Source organism: Pan troglodytes, chromosome X, assembly GCF_028858775.2.
Source record: "Pan troglodytes isolate AG18354 chromosome X, NHGRI_mPanTro3-v2.0_pri, whole genome shotgun sequence".
Lineage (NCBI taxonomy): Eukaryota > Metazoa > Chordata > Mammalia > Primates > Hominidae > Pan > Pan troglodytes.
This window is the reverse complement of record NC_072421.2, coordinates 152,025,325-152,041,806: the sequence shown is the minus strand read 5'-3', so window position 1 is coordinate 152,041,806 and position 16,482 is coordinate 152,025,325. Positions and strand designations below refer to the sequence as shown.

Here is a 16,482-nt window from a genome sequence, read left to right as displayed (position 1 = left end):
GGAGCATGGGTCAGGGCTGTGGCAGAACACACCCCAGCCTCAGGTGAAGAGGTCCCTAATGCTTCCCTCTAGCCCTCATATTCCAGAATTCCAAGTCAAGTCTGAAGAGTCCGCTTAACTTCCGTCCTCTCAAACATGCAGAGTGGTCGTCACACGCGGTTAGAGGAGTTTGACTCCTGGTGAAACGGGGAGGCCCGGGCAAACCTGGCCACGAGTCCAGCATGTGCCCGCCCCAGCAAGGTCACCGTGCCCCAGAGGAAGCAGCACCGGGAGAGGTCACCATGCCCCAGGGCCGCGACCCTGGCCGGGCTGACTCAGAAGTCCAGCTGCATTGCAGCTCTAACTGCATCCAGACAACTTTGACCAGGTGCTGAGCCACCGGCCCCTGCAGCCAACATCACGGGCACAAAAGCAGAAGCCCAGGGAGCAAAGATGAAGATCCAGGAGCACAGTAACTGTCAGGTAGGGACCTGCTGGCCCACTGAGTCTGGGAGCAACACCACAGGCGCTGCAGGGAGACCCCCGGAGTGACCCGGGGCCTGTCTCCAGAGGGCGGCCCTTCCTTAATTGGAGCTGCCTCTTCCCCTCCTGCCCTAGGATGTAAACCCCGCTTGGCTGAAGTATTGAATTCACGGGGAATCTGACCCCGCTCTGCCCATGATGCTCATCTGTCCTCTGGGGCCTCATTCCCTGAGCTTCCCAGAGCGGCCTCCTTTGTTTGGCTCAGCTCTGTGTCTTCCTTCCCGAAGCTGTGTCTCCAGTGTGTTAGGCTTCCCCTCTCTTCCCTCAAGTGACCTCAAGGGCCCAGGAGGAAACGCAAGAGGGCAGGAGGGCTCCCTGAGGTGGAGAGCAGACAGAGAGCAGGTTCTCCTTCTGCCCTGTCTTGAAAGATGCCCCCAATTTACACCCACACGGGCGCCAGAGTGGCCAGGTTGGTGAGGAGGGGGAATGGGTGAGGCTCCCATGCAGACACCCAGAGAGGTGAGTCCCTGAGATGGAGAGAAAGGAGTATCCGCGAGCGCACTGCCCTGTGGGAGAGGGAGAATCTCGCTGTTTGCAGAGTCAGCCATGTGGAAGGCTGCGGCCATCTGTTTTGCGTGTGTACCTACCGAGGCAAGAAGATCGCTTGGGGTCGAGAGTTTGAGACCAGCCTGGGCCACAGAGCAAGACCCTGTCTCTACAAAAATAAAAAAAATTTTTTTGTTTTTGAGACGGGGTCTCACTCTGTCGCCCAGGCTGGAGTGCAGTGGCACTATCTCAGCTCACTGCAGGCTCCGCCCCCCGGGGTTCATGCCATTCTCCTGCCTCAGCCTCCCGAGTAGCTGGGACTACAGGCGCCCGCCACCACGCCCGGCTAATTTTTTATATTTTTAGTAGAGACGGGGTTTCACCATGTTAGCCAGGATGGTCTCAATCTCCTGACCTCATGATCCGCCCACCTCGGCCTCCCAAAGTGTTGGGATTACAGGTGTGAGCCACCGCACCCGGCCAAAAATAAAAAATTTTTTAAAGTGACATTTGAGATGTACTTTTAAGTGAAGCTGATGTGTTTGGTGTTATTTTCTTGCAGAAAGTGAGGGGCATTAGTGTAAAGGATTTTGGAAGTGTTTAAAGAAACAAAAGGGAGTGTTGAGACGCCATCCACCCCTGAGAGAAGCTGCGTGGTATTATGGCGGGGGTGGGGCACCAGGATGGGCGGCCCCACTTCTGGCCTCTGACTTCCTGAGCCTCAGGCCCATGTGGGCCCAGGCAGGGCCCGGCAGGCCGGGCTGCCCAGCTCCCCTCCACTGTCCCCTCTGCCACCAGATGCCATCCGGCAGAGCAACCAGATGCTGCGGGAGCGCTGCGAGGAGCTTCTGCATTTCCAAGCCAGCCAGAGGGAGGAGAAGGAGTTTCTCATGTGCAAGTTCCAGGAGGCCAGGAAACTGGTGGAGAGACTCAGCCTGGAGAAGCTCGACCTGAAGAGGCAGAAGGAGCAGGCTCTGCGGGAGGTGGAGCACCTGAAGAGATGCCAGCAGGTAGTCGGGGCAGGGCCAGGTTCTGAAAACCCGCGGTGACGCCAGTGTTCCACAAGGGAACCCGTGGTCGGGGGTCCCCCAAAGCGCCCTGGGGCTCAGTGCTGTGCCGGGAGGGCTCGGAACTCAGAAAAGCCGTCACACTCCCAGTTCCGGTTTATTACAAGGAAAGGACACAGGTTACGGTGAGCGAAGGCTCAGGGCGCACAGGGCGGGCTCCAGGAGAGACCAGGCGTGAGCTTCAGCGGCTCCTCGCCCAGGGGAGTTGTGCAGACGGCACCTGTTTCTTTCGGCAACAGTGTGGGACAGCGAGCACGGAGTCCCAACCGGGAAGCTCACCCCAGCCGTGGCGGCCGGGGTTTGCACGGGGGGTGGGCCGCGTAGGCACAGAGCGCCTGCGTGGCCAACTTTGGTCACTCGGCTGTAGCCACCAGAGGTCCAGCTGTGTGGCCCAAGGCTCCCCCCATAAATCGTGTCATTAGCACAGACCGCCTGGTTTCAGGGTCTTTGTGTGTGGGCTTGGCTGATCGCAGGATCCTGGCGATGGTAGTCAGGAAGGGGCTGTGCTCCCTTTGAGGGGCAAGGTGGAGAGAAGTGCCGGAGAGGAGACTTGCTGGCGGGTACCTGGCACTTGCCACAGCCAGGCTCCACTCCCCTGGGGAAAGGCGTGGATGGTGGGCTGTGCACGCCGCTCCACTCAGGGCTTAGAGCACCTGGCTTAAGGCGTTGATTTCCTGTGTGGGAAGTGGATGAGTTATCTACAGCTGCCGTGACCAAGCACCACAGACTGCGGGGCCGAAGCCACGGAAACGCGTGGCCTCCCGCTTCTGGAGGCCTGGAGGCTGAGCTAGCGGTGGTGCCGGCAGGGTGGGCTCCCCGCCAGGGCCGTGAGGGAGCTGCCTTCCAGGCCTCTCCACGGCGCCGGGGGCCGCCGGCTGCACCTCTCCAGCCTCCATCTCCGTCATCCTGTGGCCTTGTCCCCGCGGGCCTCTGTGCCTGTCCTCCTCTTTTGACAAGAACACCGGAGATACACAAAGGTACACAAAAGCGGGCCTTTGTTCAAGCTGGCAAAAGAGATTTTCTTCAGAAACCCCTGCTTGCGGGGGAGAGAGCTGAGCTCCGTTCCCGCCCCAGCAGAGGCGGCCTGGCCTTGCGAAGGGAGAAGGAGGGAGTCGGGAGGGGGCGAGTGCAGGCTCAGGTGAAAGATGACGGGGCAGCCAGCGTCCTTGCCACGAGGCCAGCCGTGGGTGGGAGCTGCCGGTGCTTACCAAGGTTGGGATGCTTCCGTCCCCGTGGAGAGTGGGAGACTGGGCCCCGCGCCTCCTGAGGTTTCCGTTTCCAAGGAGTGGCTGCGGGGCCCTCGGGAAAGCCCCTGGGTTGTGGGTGCTACACAGATGTCTCAAAGGGACAGGGTAAGCCCTTTGTAGTAAATGCTGTAAGAAAGGGAGGTCAGGTGTTGGCCGGAACAGACAGTAAATGCTCTGGGCAGCCCTGAGCGTTTCCAGACGGGAACTCACTCAAAAGGGGGCTGGGGCGTCCCGGGGGCGCGGCCTTAGGCTCCCAGAGGCCCCGTGAGGTGGTGGCCGGGTGTCTTCGGGCAGGGGTTTGAGTGCAGTGTGCCTGCCGAGAGGTTCTGCAGTTCCCAGTGTTTAACGAAATTCAGTGTCCACTCTTGATTTGCACAAACTCTCCCATCCTGGCGGCCCCGGGTGCGGACTGGGGCCTGTGTTTACTTTGCCCTATTCGTGTCTGGCCTCCTTTTGTCCCAAGTCTCAGAGAGACGGAGAGAGATCCCCTGCTGGGGCTGTAGCTGCAAGGCCACCGGGTTCAGCCCTCAAGGCCTGCTTGCCGGGGCAGTGACTAAGCCGTTGACAACCTCAAGGCAGCTTTGTGCTCCTTCGTCTGTTTGGGGATCTCTTTTTGCCCCATCTGTGTGTCACCCTGTGGCAGAGGGTTAAGGTGGGCAGCTGGGGAGGGTTGGGTGGCCCTTGGGCTCATGAGGCCCTAGGGCACCCAGGTTTGGGGGTGCCGAGGGCAGGAAAAAAGGCCTCATGGCGCGCAGGCCTCAGCCGCTTGCGGGTTGCCCCAGGCTTGCGGATGGCAGGAGTGGGCCGCTGGGGAGAAAGCAGTGCTGACAGGAAGTGGCTTTTTATCCTGCAGCAGATGGCTGAGGACAAGGCCTCTGTGAAAGCCCAGGTGACGTCCTTGCTCGGGGAGCTGCAGGAGAGCCAGAGTCGCTTGGAGGCTGCCACTAAGGAATGCCAGGCTCTGGAGGGTCGGTGAGTCGGGGGAGCCGGCTCCGGAGACCGCTTCCAGGGTTTCCAAAAGCAATGAGGTGGGTTTAGGGGCCTCCAGGGTGCTCCTTGATGAGGATAGACCGGGGCAGGCTGCGTAAACACGTCGGGGCAGACGTCGGGAGAGGTCTGGGCCAGGCATCCGGGACCTGGGTCCCAGCCGGCTCTCCGCACTCTGTGACCCTTTGATGGAGTTTGGATTATTTCCTTAGGAGGCATTTTGGGGGCCCCGAGCCCACACCCACAGTGTCTAGTTCTCTGGAAGGACTTCTGGGACCGGCGCACAGTCGCCCTCGTGGCTGAGGTTGATGACAGGGAAAAAGGCACAGGGCAGGAGCCGCCAGGGCAGGAGCCGTGGGGGGAGTTGGAGAAGCCCTGTCCCAGCCTCCCGCCGCCCTGCGAGCGGCACAGTGAGAAGCGCCTCCCACACGGGCCATGTTCCTGCCCAGGGATGCCCGCTAGAGACTCAGCGCCCTGGGTGTTTACTGGGGGCAGGTCCTGTCAGCGCCCTCTGCCAGGCAGGTACCTAAATCCCCGACTCCCAGCAGCAGAGCGGGTGCTCACGTCAACCACGTTCTTCCTACAAATGGCCTAGGTGCAGGGACCGCCCTGACCACTAGAGAAAGTGTCACTGTGGCAAGGGAACTTCACCAGCCAAGGGCCAACCTTGCCAGCCGGTGGCCTCAGGCCTGCTGGTTACTCTCTTTTGCAAAGGGGTCTTGGTTCTTGTGAGTGGGACCATTGGGTCAAAGGGCAGGGAGGTTTCTGTGGTTCTCATTCGGTCCTGCTTCTGCCCTCCAGACAGATGGATCAGCTGCCAGGGGGGCCCCAGCCATCCCAGCACAGTAGGCGGTCAAGGTGCACTTGGGGCAGCCAGCAGGGCAGAGGGGAGGGGAGCTCGACCGAGGCTCTGATGGGCAGAGGGAACCCGTGCAGGGTGTGGGGGCAGTATGCAGGCAGGCGCGGAGGGGAGAGCCAAGCAGCCAGGCCTGCCAGGCAGAGTTGGGGTGACTGGAGAAGGGCCGTGTCTGCCTGTGGCCAGAGGCCACCCAGGACCTGGACAGATGCACCCACCATTGTCCCTGCAGTGAGGCTGTGGAAGGTCTTGGTGTGGTGGGATGAGGCCAGACCCTGGAAACTGGAGGTTAAGGGAGCTGTAGGGGGGCAGGTGTGGGAACTGAGCATCCGAGCAGGTCGTCTGGGACTCCAGCAGAGCTCTGGGCAGCAGCAGGGATGGGGCCGAGGCCCGGTCTGCATTGAGCTCAGTGCTTGCACGCCCAGGTGGGCAGTCTCTCATTTTTGGAACAGCAGTCTCTCCTGACCCCCTCCACTGAGACTGCTTTTGCTGGGGCCCCCAGCAGCCCCCCACGTGGAACTCCACGGGCAGTTCCGAGGGCTCCTCTCACCTGGCCCCAGCACTGCGGGATGCAGGCGACCCCATCCTTTTCTCGGACCACCCCCTTCCCCTGGCTTCCAGGTCTCCTTGCCATCTGTACTTGGTCACCTGCTGGGCCCCTGCATTGAAGCAAACACGTCTTAAGCAAAGCTCCTCACCTGCTGCTCCCACCTGGCCCCCTGCAGTTGTCCTCGTGTCTGTTGACGGTGCCTCCACCCTGCCGCCTGGCATCAGCTCGCAGTCACAGGGTGTTCAGAGCCGACCCCCACCCCCCGCCCACGCCCTGCGCATAGCCCCTCCCGTCCCCCCGTTCGTCCTCCCTGAGTCTGCTCTTTCCCCGTGCCAGGGCCCGGGCGGCCAGCGAGCAGGCGCGGCAGCTGGAGAGTGAGCGCGAGGCGCTGCAGCAGCAGCACAGCGTGCAGGTGGACCAGCTGCGCATGCAGGGCCAGAGCGTGGAGGCCGCGCTCCGCATGGAGCGCCAGGCCGCCTCAGAGGAGAAGTGAGTCAGCGGGGGCGGGGCCGCACTGCAGGGTCTGTGGTTCTACACTTGATCTTAGCCGAAAGGCTGAGAAGTGTCGGGTCCATGGTTCTTTCTGCCTTCTGAGGACTCCTTCAGATTCTGCCTGTGGCTGTGGGCCCATTCTATCCCTTAGCCTTGCTAACGGTAGAGGCGACCATGATGACACCCGGTTTGTCTTTGATACAGTCATGCCATCTGCTCTCCAGACCACGTTTCACTGCGTGTCCACACGTGGCCTTTTTTGTAGTTTTTTTTTCCTAGCCACTAGGTCATCAGGGGACTTGTCCTTTAAAACCCCTTCTAGGCCAGGTGCTGTGGCTCACGCCTGTAATCCCAACACTTTGGGAGGCCAAAGTGGGTAGATGGCTTAAGCCCGGGAGTTCCAAGACCAGCCTGGGCAACAGAAAGACAACAAAAATACCCCCAAACCCCCCCTTCTACCAGCATCCAATCTGGGACCTCAGGTTCCTGTGCTTGGCGTGCCTTTTCAGTCTCCTTTAATCTAGAACAGTTCCCCTGCCTTTCTGAGCTGTTTGTGAAGTTCACAGTTTTGAACAGTGCAGGGTAGTTCCATTGTATTATTACTATTATTTTCAAGACAGGGTCTTGCTCTACCGTCCGGGCTGGAGTGCAGTGGCATAATCTCGGCTTACTGTACCTTCCGCCTCTTGGTCTCAAGCGATCCTCCCAGGTAGCTGGGACTATAGGCGCAGGCCAGCACACCTGGCTAATTTTTGCGTTTTTGGTAGAGGTGGCGTTTTCCCATGTTGCCCGGGCTGGTCTTGAACTCCTGAGCTCAAGCGATCCTCCTGCCTTGGCTTCTCAAAGTGTTGGGATTATGGGCGTGAGCCACTGCGTCTGGCCGCGATTTTATTATAAACATTAAAAATACTAGCTTTTAGGAAAACGATATTAACTGCCTGGTGACCAGCCCACCAAAGCCTGCTTTAGAGTTGACGGCCTCAGGAGTCCTCACACAGCCTTGGAAGACCCCGTTCCAGGCCTGTGATGCGAGGGAGGGAAGGAAGGGGGTAGAGTTGGAAGCAGGCAGCACCGTGGCTGGACTGGCATGAGGTGGTTTCTCCAGCAAAAGCTCCCTTTCCTCAGGAGGAAGCTGGCCCAGTTGCAGGTGGCCTATCACCAGCTCTTCCAAGAATACGACAACCACATCAAGAGCAGCGTGGTGGGCAGTGAGCGGAAGCGAGTGAGTGCGGCCACTGGGGCTCTAGGGCTGGCCTTGCCTCTTCCTCTCCCCGTGGCCCTGAACCTTGAGAATGGGTAGACCTGCCTTAGACTTGGCTTAGACCTGTGTCAGGCTGCAGCTGCGACAGCTCAGGGAAGCTGTGGGGAGATGGCAACCCCAGGATGTTGCTGTCAGGAGTGTCAGCAGGCCATCTTAATGGGGGGCTGGGCCAGAGCCTTGGGGTGCTCCCTCTGTGGGGCTGGGGACATCTTGTCTCCATGGACATTCCCTCTTGCCAGCCATCGCCATCTGGCACCTGGCTCAGCTTCCCCCAAGCCAAGGTAAGCCCGACAGCATTTCCACCCCAGTGTTGGCTGGGAGCCTTTTCCTAGTTTGTCCTCATCAGACCTAACCTGGGTGCAGTTTGCTAGTGATCACATTTTAGCAGGACACCGTCCATCGTAAGTGTACGCAGAGGAGATTTATAAGGACAAAGCCTGAAGCCAGGTCACATGGGGAAGAGTTAGCTACAAAACTGGCCACTTAATCTCTGGAGGGGGGCGTTGGTGGGGTGTGTCTGTGTGTGTCTCAGGGGGCTGGAGATGCCTGCGTGGGAGGAGTGCACCTCTGACCAGGTGGCAGAGTGGAAGGACTGAGGGCTCTCAGCTGAGCTGTGCACATGGCGGGCACGGGACCGGCTCGCTGTGAGTGGGTGTGGCCTGTGTCCTGTGAAGGGTGGGAGGAGGGCTGTGGAGCTGGGGATTCTGGGAAGGGAATGTCGGCCCAGCTGGGAGGTTGTACCAGATGACCTCAGCGGCCTCTTCAGTCCTGAAAAAAACCTCAGCGTCTCCTCTGTCGTTTTGGGCCGTGACAGGACGCAGCCATCTCCCTGTGCACGCTGAGATCCTGCAATGGGCCCTCAAATCAGGGGCTGGCATCACCCAGCCTGGTCAGCCAGGGCCACTCTTTCATCCTTCTCAGTTCTTCTCAGCCAGCCTCGCCCTGGGCTGACGAGGCTCCGTCAGCTCCCCTTGCCCGTCCTTAGGGAATGCAGCTGGAAGATCTCAAACAGCAGCTCCAGCAGGCCGAGGAGGCCCTGGTGGCCAAACAGGAGGTGATCGATAAGCTGAAGGAGGAGGCCGAGCAGCACAAGATTGTGATGGAGACCGTTCCGGTGCTGAAGGCCCAGGTGAGGGCCCTCCTCTCTGACCCACCCTGGCACTGGGACCTGGAGTGTCTCTTTGGCGTCTTTTTTTTTTTTTTTTTTTTTTGCTTTTGCTTTTTGAGATTGAGTTTTGCTCTTGTTGCCCAGGCTGGAGTGCCACTAGTGGCACGATCTTGGCTCACTGCAACCTCTGCCTCCCGGGTTCAAACAATTCTCTTGCCTCAGCCTCCTGAGTAGCTGGGATTACAGGCGCCTGCCACCATGCCCGTCTAATTTTTGTATTTTTAGTAGAGACAGGGTTTCACCATGTTGGCCCAGCTGGTCTCGAACTTCTGGCCTCAGGTGATCTGCCCACCTCCGTCTCTCAAAGTTCTGGGATTACAGGCGTGAGCCACCGCACCCGGCCTCTTTGGCATCATTTTGTAGTGGCCTTTCGTAAGCTTCTGAGCCACTTGTGCTGCTCCTTAGACCTCTCGGTGAGCTTGGCATTACTCGCCGTTTCCTCTGTTACGAGGAAACATTACTGGTATCTGTTTCCTCTGCGCCGCTGGGGGCTCTGGCAGGACAGCAGTGGGTTCTGCTTTGTTCCTGTGGTGCCTGGCACAGTGCCTGGTGGGTGGCTGGCTTGTGGCGGGCACATCCCTTTCTGTTGGATTTGCCAGGCGGATATCTACAAGGCGGACTTCCAGGCTGAGAGGCAGGCCCGGGAGAAGCTGGCTGAGAAGAAGGAGCTCCTGCAGGAGCAGCTGGAGCAGCTGCAGAGGGAGTACAGCAAACTGAAGGCCAGCTGTCAGGAGTCGGCCAGGTGGGCCTCTGAGAGCGTGCCCGTGTGAGCAGTGGGTGCGACACTGGGGGGTCGCCAGTGGTGACCACAGGAGACGGATGGCTCCTGGTGTTCTGGGTTAGGGCTCACTGTGGTCCCTCTCCTCTCACCTGAGCTTCCAAGAGCTGCTTTGACACTAGTCCAGCCAAGGAGCTTTACAGAAATGCGTGCCTTGACTGGACGGTTTCTGTTTTCAAAGGATCGAGGACATGAGGAAGCGGCATGTCGAGGTCTCCCAGGCCCCCTTGCCCCCCGCCCCTGGTGAGTGAGCGAGAACTGGGCCTGCGGGAGGAGGTGGGTGGGGAGGGCAGGTGCTGCGCCGCGGGAGGTCACAGTTCGACCTTCCTGTTGCTCTCTGGAGACTTGACGGCGGGAGCTCGTGTAGGCCACCCCATCGGTAGCCCACCCCCTTCCCCGAGGCTAAGGGAGGCATGCCGTGGTAGCGGCGGCTCCTGGTCTTACATGAGTGGCCTGTGAGACCAGGCCTGCCATTGACAGTCCTGCCAAGTCTCCATCCCCCTCCATCCTCCCCTTCCCTCTGACTCTTCTCTTTTCCCAGCCTACCTCTCCTCTCCCCTGGCCCTGCCCAGCCAGAGGAGGAGCCCCCCCGAGGAGCCACCTGACTTCTGCTGTCCCAAGTGCCAGTATCAGGCCCCTGATATGGACACCCTGCAGATACATGTCATGGAGTGCATTGAGTAGGGCCGGCCAGTGCAAGGCCACTGCCTGCCGAGGACGTGCCCGGGACCGTGCAGTCTGCGCTTTCCTCTCCCGCCTGCCTAGCCCAGGATGAAGGGCTGGGTGGCCACAACTGGGATGCCACCTGGAGCCCCACCCAGGAGCTGGGCGCGGCGCCTTACGCTTCAGCTGTTGATCCGCTCGTCCCCTCTTTTGGGGTAGATGCGGCCCCGATCAGGCCTGACTCGCTGCTCTTTTTGTTCCCTTCTGTCTGCTCGAACCACTTGCCTCGGGCTAATCCCTCCCTCTTCCTCCACCCGGCACTGGGGAAGTCAAGAATGGGGCCTGGGGCTCTCAGGGAGAACTGCTTCCCCTGGCAGAGCTGGGTGGCAGCTCTTCCTCCCACCGGACACCGACCCGCCCACCGCTGTGCCCTGGGAGTGCTGCCCTCTTACCATGCACACGGGTGCTCTCCTTTTGGGCTGCATGCTATTCCATTTTGCAGCCAGACCGATGTGTATTTAACCAGTCACTATTGATGGACATTTGGGTTGTTTCCCATCTTTTTGTTACCATAAATAATGGCATAGTAAAAATCCTTGTGCATTAGTCGTGCGTTATCTTTGGCATAGACTCTGAGAAGTGACACCACTGAGCATGGGCGATGGGGTAGATGGTACCTGAGCCCCTTCCTCCTTGGAGCTTGGTTTCCCATCTCTCCCCACCCCCTATTTCCCTAGCCTTGCCAAGGAGGAGGTGGGAAAGCCCGTTTGGGTTTTTGTCATTCGCTAGGCCATGCAGTTCTCTGTTAAGAGTGAGCTTAAACATCTTTCCTGAGGCTTTAAGGACCTTTTTTAGTTCTGCTTCTGAATGGGCTGCTCATATCATATATATATATGTACATGTATAGGTGTGTATATGTATATGTATGTGTGTGTGTGTGTGTGTGTGTATGTGTGTATATATATATTTTTTTTTTTTTTTTTTTTTTTGAGACAGAGTTTTGCTCTTCTCGCCCAGACTGGAGTGCAGTGGCGTGATCTCAGCTCACTGCAACCTCTGCCTCCTGGGTTCAAGCGATTCTCCTGCCTCAGCCTCCCTAGTAGCTGGGACTACAGGCGCCTGCCACCACGCTCGGCTAATTTTTGTATTTTTAGTAGAGATGGGGTTTCACCATGTTGGCCAGGCTGGTCTCGAACTCCTGACCTCACGTGATCCACCTGCCTTGGCCTCCCAAAGTGCTGGGATTACAGGTGTGAGCCACTGTACCTGGCCAATTTTTGTATTTTTAGTAGAGATGGGGGTTTCACCACTTTGGCCAGGCTGGTCTCAAACTCCTGACCTCAGGTGATCTGCCTGCCTCAGCCTCCCAAAGTGCTAGGATTACAGGTGTGAGCCACTGCGCCCCGCTGGGCTGCTCATATCTTTTATCCGTTTTTCTACTGGGTTATCTTTTGTTGCTCAGCTTTTAGAAACTCTTTGTCCATGAGCAGGATTAGGTTTGTGGCTGTGATAGAAATTGCAGATATCTTTTCCTGCTTTGACCTCGCTACTAGTGTTTCTTTGTTTTTTGTTTTGAGATAAGGTCTCTGTCACCCGGGTGGGAGTGTAGTGGCACAATCAGAGCTCACTGCAGCCTTGACCTCCTGAGTTCCAGCAGTCCTCCTGCCTCGGCCTTGCGAGTAGCTGGGATCACAGGCGTGCGCCACCACACCCTGCTAAACTACTGGTGCTTCTCAGCCTCGAAGTTTTTTTTTCTTTATGTAGTCACATTTATCCATTTTTTCCCCCTTTTACTGCTTTGAGTTTGGAGTCGTCATGACCACCTTGTGGTCTGTGGGAAGGATGCTTCACACATGAGCACTTTTCTTTTTCTACCACCGAAGCGTGCTCTTGTCTTCACCAAGAGTGTTGTTGCCCAGTGTGACTGGTGGTGGCTGTTTCATCATATTCCAGAAGTTTGTGATGCCATTTCCCACACTGGCCCCAATTAGGAAGAACAGACGACTCTACTTGTTTTGCAAGATTCTGGAAATTTCCTGGGGTGTCAGAGCCCTGGGCATTAACCCTGCAATTGTAGCAAAGGAAACAAAGTTGGAAGTTGACTCCCCAGCACCCGGGCCTTCCTTCCTGCCCTCCTCCAAGCTGCCCTGGTTGGGAACGGGATATCGTGAATCCACCCTGAGGCTTCCGCACAGGGCTTCCTGCTATTTGACAGTGTGAGGCTGGCTAGAATTGGGATATGAGGCCTTCTAAAAATTAACCTGGCCTGAGGGCTTTCTCAGCATCTGGGGGCGGGGTGTGGGGGCGGGGAGTGACCTTTCCCCTTCTTCAAGCCAGGTGCCCATCAGATTCTACTTGGGAAAATGTGAAAGGCACAGACAGCTTCTCTGCTCACGGGTGCTGCACTTAAATCCTAATCTTGCAATTTTTCTACAAGAGCACTTTACATTTTTTTTTGGAGGGAGGGTGTATGAGTAGACGGTGGCTGCTGTAACAAAGTACTGCACACTTGGGGCTTAAAACAACAGAAACTCCTTCACAGTGTTGGAAGCCACAGTCTGCAATCAAGTTGTCAGCAAGGCTGGTTTCTTTTTTCTTTCTCTTTCTTTCTTTCTTTCTTTCTTTCTCTTTCTTTCTCTTTCTCTTTTCCTTTCTTCCTCTTTCTCTTTCTCTCTTTCTTTCTTGTTGGATACAGTCTTGCTCTGGCACCCAGGCTGGAGTGCAGTGGCGCCATCTCAGTTCACTGCAACTTCCGCCTCCAGGGTTCAAGCAATTCTTGTGCCTCAGCCTCCCGAGTATCTGGGATTACAAGTGCCCGCCACTACGTCCGGCAAGGCTGGCTTCCTCTGCAGGTGCCAAGAGAATCGTTTACAGGCCTCTGTCTTAGCCTCTGCTGGTTGCTTATAGAGCCATCACCCTAGTCTCTGCCTCTGTCATCACACAGTCTCTTCCTCTTCGTCTGTGTCTTCCCTTTTGTCTCATAAAGGACACCAGTCATTGGATGTAGGGCCCACCTGGATAATCCAGAATGATCTCCTCATCTCGGCATTCATTACATCTGCAAAGACCCTTTTCCCAAAGAAGGTCACACCCATAAGATATGCACGTATCTCTTCAGGGCCATCACACAACCCAGTATGGGGACATATTCCAGTGCACACAGATGAGGGCAAATGCAGCAGCAGTGCCTGGGAGCTGGAAAAACACCCCTGCTTGGGCCCCCTGGACCAACTGAGTCAGAATCTTGGTCGAGACCCACCGCCCTGCCCGGAGGTGGGGCTGCCTCCTCCCTCCTCCGGTAGCACAGTGTAGGGTTGACCGTACACCAGACACCAAGGATTTAAAACCATACCATTTGCGCAGAAGTACGGCATTCCAGGGTTTTCCTTTTCGGCTTTACTTAGGTTGAGCTTCCAGAACAACTGGTCGGATTACTCTTGGGAGGGAACCAGCCTGCCTGCCCTATTGGCTGCGGCCCCTTGATCCACAAACGAAGCCCACCCCTGCCGGAGCTTGTGGCGTTCTCTGGTGTTCATGCGCGCTCCCCCTCCTGCCGACCAATGCACAAGAACAGTGCGGGCGACCAGTAAGCACAGTGAGAAAGCATTTCACCCTCATCAGTAACTAAAACAACACCAAGTCTGACAGCAAGCAAAAAGTGATCTGAAAATGGCAACCGATGAAGCCCTAGGTGAGCGCTCTGCTGGCAAGGTGCAGGACAGCGGCCCTTGCAATGCTGCCCTTTCCGAGGGGGCCATTTGCTGGGATGGAGCAAGCCCGTAGGCAGCGTCCTCAGCCCTGGTGCGTAACCCTAAGAGAGAGTCGGGCACTCAACGATGACTCTGGCATTGGGAAGGTGCTTCACTTCATCATTTGTAGCTGCCAAAGGTCGGGGTGAGATAAGAGGCTGCGTATGTAACGATGTGGCCCGGCACAGCTGGCATTTTGAACATCTCCTCACACGCAACATGCCTTGTAGCATGTTGGTGTGAACAGGCCAGGTGACAAACTTATGGATAAAGCGTGACCCCAATAGAGAGGTAAAAGCTCTGAGTGCATACCCTGCTAACCTTTGGACGGACGTGAGTAGCTGGGTGGCCAGTAATGAGAAGTTTTCCTTACATGTTAATACATTTCCTAAATGCCTATCATTTGCACGCATTCCTTTGATACACAGAGAATACGTCTTCCCACACAGTCGCTCGGGTGGTAACGCAGCTTGGTTTTCTTCTGTGCCAGTGGCAGGGAAGAGCCCGCTGTTGACACAGCCTCTCAGCAAGGCACGGGGCAGGGGCTGACTGTGTCTCCTGGGGCTGTCGTGACCAAGCACCACAGACTGCGGGGCCGAAGCCACGGAAACGCGTGGCCTCCCGCTTCTGGAGGCCTGGAGGCTGAGCTAGCGGTGGTGCCGGCAGGGTGGGCTCCCCGCCAGGGCCGTGAGGGAGCTGCCTTCCAGGCCTCTCCACGGCGCCGGGGGCCGCCGGCTGCACCTCTCCAGCCTCCATCTCCGTCATCCTGTGGCCTTGTCCCCGCGGGCCTCTGTGCCTGTCCTCCTCTTTTGACAAGAACACCGGAGATACACAAAGGTACACAAAAGCGGGCCTTTGTTCAAGCTGGCAAAAGAGATTTTCTTCAGAAACCCCTGCTTGCGGGGGAGAGAGCTGAGCTCCGTTCCCGCCCCAGCAGAGGCGGCCTGGCCTTGCGAAGGGAGAAGGAGGGAGTCGGGAGGGGGCGAGTGCAGGCTCAGGTGAAAGATGACGGGGCAGCCAGCGTCCTTGCCACGAGGCCAGCCGTGGGTGGGAGCTGCCGGTGCTTACCAAGGTTGGGATGCTTCCGTCCCCGTGGAGAGTGGGAGACTGGGCCCCGCGCCTCCTGAGGTTTCCGTTTCCAAGGAGTGGCTGCGGGGCCCTCGGGAAAGCCCCTGGGTTGTGGGTGCTACACAGATGTCTCAAAGGGACAGGGTAAGCCCTTTGTAGTAAATGCTGTAAGAAAGGGAGGTCAGGTGTTGGCCGGAACAGACAGTAAATGCTCTGGGCAGCCCTGAGCGTTTCCAGACGGGAACTCACTCAAAAGGGGGCTGGGGCGTCCCGGGGGCGCGGCCTTAGGCTCCCAGAGGCCCCGTGAGGTGGTGGCCGGGTGTCTTCGGGCAGGGGTTTGAGTGCAGTGTGCCTGCCGAGAGGTTCTGCAGTTCCTAGCACCATCATTTTCTCCTCCTCAGACCCCTTGGTTCTCCTTCCACGTCCTGGCAGCTGCTTCGCAGGCTCCTTGCTGGTTCCTGTGTCTCCGAGCTGACTCCCGAATTCCCTTCCTCTCCTTGCTCAGACACTCCCCCTTTGTGACCTCGTCCATCTTCAAGGCCTTGATGCTGATGACAGATTTCTGTCTTCCAGTCCTGATCTGTTCCTTCACGAAAATGAGCCCAGTAGCCCGTCCAAGCCAGAAATGGACTTTTAGCCCCCACCCCCTGCCAACTCTGCCCTTTCCCTCATCCCCAGTTGCTTAAGCCAAAACGGATTCCTCTTCCTCTCGTGATCCAAACTCCTGAGTCCCTTCACCTTTTGCCTACACTATCACAGTGACCTCCTTGCTGCTTTCACACTGGAGAGCGTGGGCTCCCTGTGATCTACTCGCCACATGGCAGCCAGTGTCATCTGGTAAACCTTTGCTGAAACCCTGCCATGCCCTTCAGTTGCCCTGGAAACCTGAACTCATCCTCAGCCTGGCTCGCAGAGCCCTCATGCCACTGGGACGTCACGTTATGTCCCTCTCCTGCTGGCCCGCTGCACCCAGCCGCACCACATGCCGGCCGCACCGCACACACGCTGGCCTTTTGGCCCTTCCTCGAACACACGGCGCTTGTCCTTGTTGTCCCCTCATCTTTGCATGGCCGATTTCTTTTTCTCATTCAGCTCTAAGTTTAAACTTTCAACAGTTCTAAGCGTATCACCTTCTTCATCTTAAAGTCCTCATCCTAAATCACACTGCGCTGTTTTAACTCCCGGCTTGGCAGTCCAAACGGCCTCATTTATTCTGCTTTGTTTTCTCTCTCCTTCCACCAGAGGGAGAGCAGAGGCCTCCTCCAGCTCAGTCAGGCACCATCCCCCGGAACAGCAGTCTCCAACCTTTTTGGCACCAGGGACTGGTTTTGTGGAAGACGAGTTTTCCACAGACGGGGATGGGGCGTGGGATGACGTTTCGGGGATGAAACTCTTCCACTTCAGATCATCGGGCATTAGTCAGATGCTCCTAAGGAGCACACAACCTAGATCCCTCGCACACACAGTTCACGATAGGGTTTGCGCTCCTGTGAGAGTCTGAGGCCGCTGGCTGATGTGACAGGAGGCAGAGCTCAGGCGGTCATGAGAGCAATGGGGAGCAGCTGTACACACAGATGAAGCTTCGCTC

The 16,482-nt window shown here is 57.5% G+C and overlaps 1 protein-coding gene across 3 annotated transcripts; it reads left to right on the top strand.

The window, feature by feature from the left end:
* The first annotated feature begins 1,566 nt into the window (after nt 1–1,566).
* On the top strand, nt 1,567–14,206 carry LOC100610002 (NF-kappa-B essential modulator). 3 transcript variants are annotated; one of them, XM_054677031.2, is made up of 8 exons: nt 1,567–2,018; nt 4,176–4,294; nt 6,052–6,204; nt 7,333–7,429; nt 8,454–8,597; nt 9,236–9,378; nt 9,596–9,657; nt 13,482–14,206. In XM_054677031.2, exons 1-8 carry the CDS (start codon nt 1,830–1,832, stop codon nt 13,484–13,486), a joined length of 912 nt encoding a protein of 303 aa, XP_054533006.1. In that variant the 5' UTR covers nt 1,567–1,829; the 3' UTR covers nt 13,487–14,206. The 3 variants fall into 3 exon arrangements, with proteins under 3 accessions (XP_054533006.1, XP_016800099.3, XP_054533007.1); XM_016944610.4 differs by lacking the exon at nt 13,482–14,206 and adding an exon at nt 9,956–10,683 and having other exon boundaries at nt 1,568–2,018; XM_054677032.2 differs by lacking the exons at nt 6,052–6,204; nt 13,482–14,206 and adding an exon at nt 9,956–10,683 and having other exon boundaries at nt 1,573–2,018.
* The last annotated feature ends 2,276 nt before the right edge of the window (nt 14,207–16,482 follow it).

Coding starts and splice junctions, on each gene's coding strand:
- LOC100610002 (XM_016944610.4), top strand. CDS start 1,830: ATGCTGCGGGAGCGCTGCGAGGAGCTTCTGCATTTCCAAGCCAGCCAG. Junction 2,019..4,175: donor ACCTGAAGAGATGCCAGCAG/GTAGTCGGGGCA, acceptor TTTATCCTGCAG/CAGATGGCTGAGGACAAGGC. Junction 6,205..7,332: donor CAGGCCGCCTCAGAGGAGAA/GTGAGTCAGCGG, acceptor CCCTTTCCTCAG/GAGGAAGCTGGCCCAGTTGC.